Source organism: Helianthus annuus, chromosome 6 (genome assembly GCF_002127325.2).
Source record: "Helianthus annuus cultivar XRQ/B chromosome 6, HanXRQr2.0-SUNRISE, whole genome shotgun sequence".
Classification (NCBI taxonomy): Eukaryota; Viridiplantae; Streptophyta; class Magnoliopsida; order Asterales; family Asteraceae; genus Helianthus; species Helianthus annuus.
The window spans coordinates 7,039,220-7,047,922 of NC_035438.2; the positions used below are offsets into that span (position 1 = coordinate 7,039,220).

The window sequence follows — 8,703 nt, forward strand, 5'->3', positions numbered from 1 at the left end:
CACTAATAGCTTGATCACTCTTTAGTGGTGAAGAAACACGGACTCACCTACCAGAGCAGTTTGAACCGTTTTCTCTCAGAAAGACCAAGAATCATACCATGCTCTTCCTCTGGTATCCAAAGTTGCAAAAGAGAAGAGATAAAAGTGGGACGGTAGAGACGGACCGGTAAGGGAAGAATCCTCTTTTTCCAGCTACAAAAATGGTGTTTGCCCCATATCTCTTGCCCTAATAATGAGGTGAGGACCTCCTTATATAGGAGACATGGACAACCCTAACCTCAATGGGTCAGGCCCAGTTAGAGGTTGTGTCTAAAACCCGCAGCCTAGTCCCTAGTGTAATGTAAACTACATCGCGTTGGGCTTCATGAGTTAGTACGCAGTTATAATATATATTAATATAAAAAGCGATAAGTAACAGAAATGTCTGACCGTTCGGGTCGGGTCCAAGACCATATCCCATCAAGTGGTTACATAATTCTTATCACATAAAACCTAATCTTACATTATTTCAAAATATTAAATACTCAAATATAACTCTTATAATTCCACGCTTTTAACAATTTTAAGTTTTCAACAATTCCCATAAATTTAAATGATTAGTTATTAGGCTCACTGGAGTGGGGGCGGTAAACTTGTGTTTACCGATTCGATAACCACAACCACCCTTTTATCGCTCAAGTGTTTACCGAAAATGGAGGGAAATTCGGTGAAGGTTCACTGACTCGGTGAAGGGAGGGAAATGGGGAGAGAGAGGGTGTGTGATGGGGTCCATTCCTTCTCAACCAATCACACATTTTTTTTTCCTTTTTTTTTAAATAGTTTACCTAAACCCCATTAGGTAAACTACTGCCAACGTTTTTTTAGCATTAGGTAAATAATTAACGTATCACTATTTGATTGGGTGATTTGAGAGTTTACCTATTTCAAATGTTTTTTTTTTTTTTTGAACGGCAAATTATATCATTATATTCGATCACCAAAAAAGTTTCAATCGTTACAAATGGTTAGTAAGCTACTAAGCCAACCACCCAAAAAAGTTTAAAGCTCACCCTATTACAACTTAATCGCTAAACACGTAATTCTAATTTGTTATATCAAACTTCACCCAGCTCCTCCACACCAAATTTGTTCTCTTTGCTCTGTTTTTTATCCATAGAAAGGTAGTTGCCTGCATTTCCCCAAAGATCCCATCGATATTCACGTGTTTCCCTTTAAATATTACATCATTTCTTGCTTTCCAGATTCCCCAACAAGTTGCTAATATTATCGTCTGTACGTAGTTCCTCTTATGTTCATCCAGCTGTGTAGTTTTGTAGAAACTCAACAAATCTTTCATGGAATGGGCATAGATCTGCTGAATATTGCACCAGCTGCTCACTTTTTGCCACAATACCGCTGCCACGTAACACCCGATGAATAAGTGATCCGCGTCTTCTTCTCTTTCCCCACATAATTTACAAACTGAAGAATTAGGTAACATTCCTCTCTTCTTTAAACCGACCATTGTAGATAACCGATCTTGCTCTCCACGCCATCCGAAGATATTGACTTTTCTTGGGGCCCATTTAACCCAATCATAAGGATAATAAGGAATTGCAAACCTGTTTAGCATTTTCCTAGTCGAAGTTACCGAAAAAACACCGTCATCCGAATACATCCACACCCATTTATCAATATTATTTCCCAGTCGAATAGATCTCCTTAGTTGTTCGATTTGCTGCAGTTGATCTAAATGGATACTAGAACTCGGATTAACTCTCCACTCTAATTCTTCGATCCGATCTTTCTCTCAAATGTTTAGCCACTCCCTTCACCCTTAATAATTCGTGTTTGATTCTACTTTTGATTATCCACTAACATCCATAATAATTCATCACACCTTATACGTCCATATCTTTCTCTCAAATCATTACTTCCTCGTTAAAAAAAAAGTTAAAAGTAAAGAAACAACTGAACAAGCCGTTAAAAAAAGAAATAAAGGAACAAAAAGACTTTTTCGAATGAGGCGGGGAGATTAGCAAATACCACAACACACAAGGGGTATTAACTCTCAAGCAAAACAATTAATTAACACCTGGAAAAAAAATTGGCGAGTTTATTTACACAATTACACCTAACTTTTTGCTATTTAAATCAACTGATGTGAAATTAATAAATTCAAATTTATGTTTTTCTTTTATAACTTTCAATATATAATGTTTTATTAAAAAACGAATATGTTTTTGTGATATACTTATTTTTATCTATATTTTAATATAAATTTTATAAAAACAGAATCGTATTAAATATAACGTTTTATAATTTTGCTATAAAATTTTATAAAAAAAAATAGAGTCGTAGCAAAAAGTTGAGTGTAAATAGCAGACCCTTTTTTTTTGAAAGAATAATTTTTTCATAAGTAGGAAATTACATAATAGCGTTAGATAAACAAGCAACAAGCTGCGTCATAACCTCCTTTTGAATTGCAAAACGAATCCTACTGAAAACGAAGTTTTGGTTCTTCGGCGTCAAGAAATTGTTGTGCACGACTCTCTGCACTCTATTCAAGAAACCAACAGTTTCAAGAGCAAGGACGCAAAGGTATCAGAATCAATGGGAATGAAGACGTATTGATTCTTAACACAAGTTTACACATGCTTAGCAACTTTCTCTGGTTCCGCCTTCAATACAGTCTGACCAGCCATGAACCTGTTGTCTCTAAGCCTAACTTGAGGGACACCCCGGTAAGGTCCAAACGTTTAATGGTCCCAAAATTTAAACTTGCAAACACAACCCCACTAATTTCCATAAATGCCTCACTCACCCCTACCATATTTATATCTCCAAAAGCTCTCCCACTTGATCCCTTTTATGTTTCCCTCTTCCTTTTTCCAAAAACCAGACGACAAAAAAAAACCAAAAATCTTAACAATCTCTGAATCCCAAAAAAACCCATCTTCAAATCCATTCAATTATCTTGAAAATTCACACCCAAAAAATCAAGAATTTATAAAATTTCGATTATTATTGATCAAGTTCATCAATTTCGTTTTCCAGTCAATGCGTCAGAAGAAACCCGGTTTTCAGATCGGAGAAATTCGAAGCTTTTCCGATTCAAAATCCCCCAAATTCCAGCTTCAAGAAAACCCTAATCTTGAAATTCAAATACCCGTTGCTAAATATAATGAACAACGAGTTCATTTCTCATCAAACCCACCAAAAAAATTAGTTGTTATGAGTCACCATCGAAGAAATTCTCATAAAAAATCGTTAATTTGTTGTTCTTCTTCAGAAGCCCTTTTAGCTACCAAAACAATTGCTCTTAAATTGTTGAAGTTTGCTCATGTAAAGCTCTTTTGGATTAAAGCTCCTTTTAGGGTTTTGATTCTTCTGTTTTTACCCTCAGTTTATTACTTTAGTTTGAGTTATAAATCATCTTATCTTTGTGTTCTTGTAGTTATTGTTTTCTGTAGTGTTTTTGTTTCTTTATTTGATGTTAGTAGTTTTAATTCCACTAATTTACCTTCAGTCCGGTTGTTTGTTGCCCGGAAGTTTCCAAGTTTGAAGCTTTATGGGTCAGATAATGTGTCCAAACCACACCCACTAGTTGTTTGGTCAATCGGGTCGAAGACCCGATTGGACGAAAGCGTAAATTCGGGGTTCTTGGTGAAGGTGTACAGCAATGGGGATGTTTATGAGGGTGAGTTTTATAAAGGGAAGTGTTCTGGGAGTGGGGTGTATTATTATAATTTGAATGGGAGGTATGAGGGTGATTGGGTTGACCAGAAGTATGACGGGTATGGTGTTGAGACGTGGGCGAAAGGTAGCCGATATCGGGGGCAGTATCGACAGGGGTTGAGGTGTGGTTATGGTGTTTATAAGTTTTACACTGGGGATATGTATGCTGGTGAATGGTTTAAGGGGCAGTGTCATGGGTATGGTGTTCATACTTGTGAAGATGGTAGTAAGTATACTGGCGAATTTAAAGGCGGTATCAAACACGGGCTTGGCCACTATCATTTCAGGTGAGTTTTTCACTTAAAGATTTAGTGATTGTGTGAGAATCGATATATTATATATGTTTGTGATACATGATGATGCAGAAATGGGGATAAGTATGCTGGCGAGTATTTTGCGGACAAAATGCATGGTTTTGGTGTTTATCGTTTTGCGAATGGTCATCGGTATGAGGGTGCTTGGCATGAAGGAAGGAGACAAGGGTTTGGTATGTATACGTTCAGAAACGGTGAGACTCAATCGGGTCATTGGGATAACGGGGCGCTCACTGTTTCAACGTCTCAAGATTCGTCGCTCTCTGGATCGTCTTCTTCGGTTTCTCATGTCAAAGTCCTCAAAGCAGTTCAGGTAAATACGATTTTTAGTGCATTTAATGTCGTGAATCGCTTTTGTAATCGTATTATTACATTACTTGTTCAAAGGACTAGAGAATGTACGAAAGCTGGACCCGACTAATATTGACTCTAGTTGACCCAAGCCCGTTTTGATCAGTTACTTGACATTGACACGTTCATCTTGCGACTTCTAGAAACGTAAATTAGGTCTTATGAGCAATGTGTTCTTTTTCAGGAAGCAAGACGTATAGCTGGAAAAGCAGTATCTGTAGCAGATGTGGATGAGAGGGTGAACAGAGCTGTGATTGCAGCTAACCGAGCCGCCAACGCAGCAAGAGTGGCGGCTGTTAAGGCGGTCCAAAACCGAATTCGTCATCATAGTGACGATGATGATCTACCACTAGACGTTGTCTGATTCTCTTGCGTTTATACAACCACTTTTGGGACAAGTAATGTTTAAATCGTAACTGATGGCCGGTGGTGCAAGGAAGCGTGTCACCTGTAACCGCGATCAGCTTAGAAATGGTATCCCGCTTTCTTCTGGGTACAAAATTAGTATATGAGGTTTATGATTTAAAGGGCACTAAAGTGCCTGTTGCTTTGTGACATGAAATCGAATGGATATTCGATGAAGGGGCTCGTTACAGCATAATACTGCTGGCTGCATAGGATAGCCACAAGGTTCATGAGAATCAGGAGAGGCCTTTTTCTTGTCCTTTGCCTCTTTTGTTCAAATGTAAAATGTACATGTTTGTGTCTTTACTTGAAGAAAATATATATATATATATATATATATATATATATATATATATATATATATATATGAGCATAGTTATTAGTGTTGTGTTTTCTTTGGTTTCTATGAATCTAATATAGTAATGTGTATATCTTGTCTTTCTGTGGGTCCAATACCGTTGTCGAATTTTCCTTAAACGAGCTGGAACGTATCCGTGCTCATGTGGTTGCAGTGGCGGACCTAGAAATTATTTGTTGGGGGTGCGGATAAGGTGTTCAACCATATTTTCAAGGGGTGCGGTCGAGTTTTTTTTGCCTAAAATATACACTAAATTTTTTTTTCAAGGGGTGCGGCCGCCCCTGTATGGTTGAGTGCTCAAGTCCCATTGAATTACCGAATACAAAATTACAAAGGATCAATCAGAGGGTTCAGTTAAGACATGAATGGACCGCTTTACCATTTACATACAAAGGATCTTCAAATTACCGGATCTTGTAACCAGGTGGTATCAAGGTGTATAGTAAACGTGTTCTCACTCGTGTGCATAAGGGTTTAAGTCCTATAGTGGACATTAGTCAAGATTCAAAAGTAGAATTAGCGTGCGTGTAAATAAACAGTTTAAAATAGTCAAAAAACTTTTTTTAGAACCCTTTGCAACAACGTTAACAAAACATTAAACCGGCATTTAAAATCTAGAGTTCATAATATTATATTACAAGAGGCGAACTCTGGTCAACGACGACATACCGGTTGGGAGCATTTTATATCTCAAGTGAAATCAAAGCAAGTTGGCTACAGGAATACAGATGAAGGCATTTAAACAGCCATAAATTTCCAAATAAATTGCCACTGGTTTTTAGATAACTCTTGAATGATTCAACGAAATGAACGGTCTGACATGATCAAAAAGGTTTAAAAGGGTAAAATGGGAACTTTGACATGAAAATGTGATAATCATTCGAGACACTTTAAGTTCGAAGACAAACTGACGACACATTTAACTCTCGGTCTGCTCCCTCAGCCGACGGATTGTGCTCCTCACCGTCACAGCACTTGCGGTACTGTAGGACAAAAGTAAGAAAACAATATCAGTATGTTGTAACTAGAAGTCTAGAAGCGGCGAGTTTCAGCCATTTACTTATGAATAAGGTTTTTTTTTGTATTTTTAATAGGTCAAAAGGTGTTATGAGGTCAACACAAGAATGCCAACTAGGGCTGCAAATGAACTGAACGTTTGGCAAACAGTTCATTCGGCGGGAAGTTCGTTTGTTTCATAAATGAATGAACACGAACAAGAAATTTCGTTCGTTTAGTTAATGAACAAACATGAACAGAGACTGCGTTCATTCATTTATGTTCGTGAACGTTCGGTAACGTGTTCGTTATGTTCGTTGTGTTCGACAGCTAATTAGTGTTTTCAATTTTATATTTTATTTAAATACTTCAAAATTCCGACAAGTAAAAAATTTATCAAGTATCGACGTATTATAGATTCTATTAGTGAACACTCGTTTGTTTTCATTTGTGCTCATGAACGTTCGTTTGCGTTCTTTACCTAAAATTAACAAACGAACACGAACAGGTTCATTTCCCTAACGAACAAAAAATCTCGTTCGATAAGTGATCATGAACAGTTCATGAACACATGCATTTCCTTAACAAACGAACACAAACAAGGTTTTGTTGGTGTTCGTTCAGTTCGTTTGCAGCCCTAATGCCAACCCTGCTTTGACCCATTACACGATCCACCCATTTTGACACTTCTAGTAGTAATACACGTAGGGATATTATGATGTTAAACGGAAAACCACAAAGGGAAGAAGATTGTTACTTCAAGGTGTATGCACCGCCTGCTTTGACTTTGCCGCAATCCTTGCAGCCCCAAATTCCAACAGCCTTTCTCTTGACTGCATACTATGTTATTGAAATACAGTGTATTTCGTAACAAATTGGTCAGAAATGAAGAAAAACTAAATATAAAACAAGTAGTTTGTAACTGCTTTGTCACTAAGTTTACGAACGACAAACGAAAAACAAAGAGTAATTTTACCTTGCCACAGAACTCACAAAAGAATTTGCTGTGTTGGCTAACTTCCATTTTCTTGATCTGCTTTCTCAAACTAGCACCATAACGGGTACCTAAAGAAGATATAAAGTGCCCAACAATTTTAGTAAGCATCTAAGCATAGTAACTTAATAATGTCTGATGTCATCATCATCATCATACTCAGTAAATTCCACCAATAGCAAAGCTAACGTACGGTCTGAGGAGGGTAAGATGTAGACAGCCTTACCTCTACCCCATAGGAATAGAGAGGTTGCTTGCAGTGAGACCCCCGGCTTGATAGTAGTTTTGCATCAAGCCTTGGACACAAGGCACATAACACTCAGCAATTAAGACAAAGGCCGATTAGTGCATGTACTCCCTTGTCTTTCGGCTATCAATGCCACCACATGATGCATGATTAACCATGCCCCTCTTTTAATGTTATTTTCACGAAATTAGTAAAATAACGTTAAAATTAGTGCACTTTCACTTTTTGCTTATTTCACTTTTGCCCCCGAGCGCTCCCTCTTTTAATAATGTTTGATGTATGATGTCAAATTGTAATCTTACACAAACATCATAAGTTTTTAGCTTTTGAGTAAACATGGTGTCATATTCGACATTAAGACATTGCATTGCCTCATTTAACAGAGCCACACAGACTTTAAAAAATATGTAGGTTTATATTGTTTATGTATTTGTAAAATAAGTTACCAAAGCTATATATAAATAGCCTTGTATACAAAAATTGAAATAAGCAAAACAAATAGTAAACTCTTATTAATTAATATACACAACAGTGTTTGTAACATCAAATATTTAGCAAAGCAAAGGTTATTATAAAATAAACCAAAAAATCAGGCATTTTCAGAAAAAAAAAAAAAAAAAAAAAAAAAAGATAAGAATGATAATTAAACAAACAGGTGTAACATAAAGCTTGGTTAAGAATCAGTCCATCAACAAACTATACAGCATTTGATAACACAATGTGACATAACATTTTCTTTTGAAAGAAGCAAATGTAATATTATTACCAAACTGCAAACAAACGTAAGGATTGTATAAAAGACACTTACCGTACTTTCCAACGATGCCAGCCTTCTTTGTCCTCTTCGTCTGAATTCAAATTTCATAGATAAAAAAAAAAAAAGCATAAGATTTTGGTTGAAAATAGTAGCATTGCAAAGAAGGGTGTATATCAATGAATATGACGATTTAAATAGAGATAGATAGAGCTAACCATTTTGCAAGATCGTAAGACAAACAGCAGCAGCAGCAACTTAGACGGCGACTAAGAGGACCTGAAACCCTAAACTCTTTTCGATATTTATACCCAGCGCCTTGAGGGTTTTTTTCTTTTTTTTTTTTTTAAATAAGTTTGTAAATAAAAGTAAATTTAATAAGTATTTTGAATAATTACATTTAATTTAATTTAGAATTAATTACATGATTAGTCCCTGTGATTTATACAAAGTAACAATGTCAGGTACTAATAATTTGAAGTCACACTCTAAGATATCAACTTTTAATTTTGTAACAACCTGGAGTACTAAGACTAACAGAAGTTATTTTTTTCTGTTAGGTTCAAG

The 8,703-nt window shown here is 36.4% G+C and overlaps 3 protein-coding genes across 3 annotated transcripts; 1 reads left to right on the plus strand and 2 right to left on the minus strand.

Annotated features, from left to right (window-relative positions):
• Positions 1–1,081: 1,081 nt before the first annotated feature.
• LOC110944319 lies at positions 1,082–1,612 on the minus strand. Its single transcript, XM_022185980.1, has one exon. The coding sequence runs from the start codon at positions 1,610–1,612 to the stop codon at positions 1,082–1,084; it is 531 nt and encodes a 176-aa protein (XP_022041672.1).
• A 1,223-nt stretch (positions 1,613–2,835) lies between these two features.
• LOC110864521 lies at positions 2,836–5,114 on the plus strand. Its single transcript, XM_022113606.2, has 3 exons — positions 2,836–4,004; positions 4,083–4,344; positions 4,567–5,114. The coding sequence occupies exons 1-3, from the start codon at positions 2,851–2,853 to the stop codon at positions 4,744–4,746; spliced, it is 1,596 nt and encodes a 531-aa protein (XP_021969298.1). The 5' UTR covers positions 2,836–2,850; the 3' UTR covers positions 4,747–5,114.
• Positions 5,115–5,811: 697 nt separating this feature from the next.
• LOC110864522 (60S ribosomal protein L37a) lies at positions 5,812–8,461 on the minus strand. The gene is made up of 5 exons (XM_022113607.2): positions 8,355–8,461; positions 8,191–8,230; positions 7,118–7,206; positions 6,899–6,981; positions 5,812–6,128 (listed from the first exon to the last, which is right to left on the minus strand). The coding sequence occupies exons 1-5, from the start codon at positions 8,355–8,357 to the stop codon at positions 6,065–6,067; spliced, it is 279 nt and encodes a 92-aa protein (XP_021969299.1). The 5' UTR covers positions 8,358–8,461; the 3' UTR covers positions 5,812–6,064.
• Between the last annotated feature and the right edge of the window lie 242 nt (positions 8,462–8,703).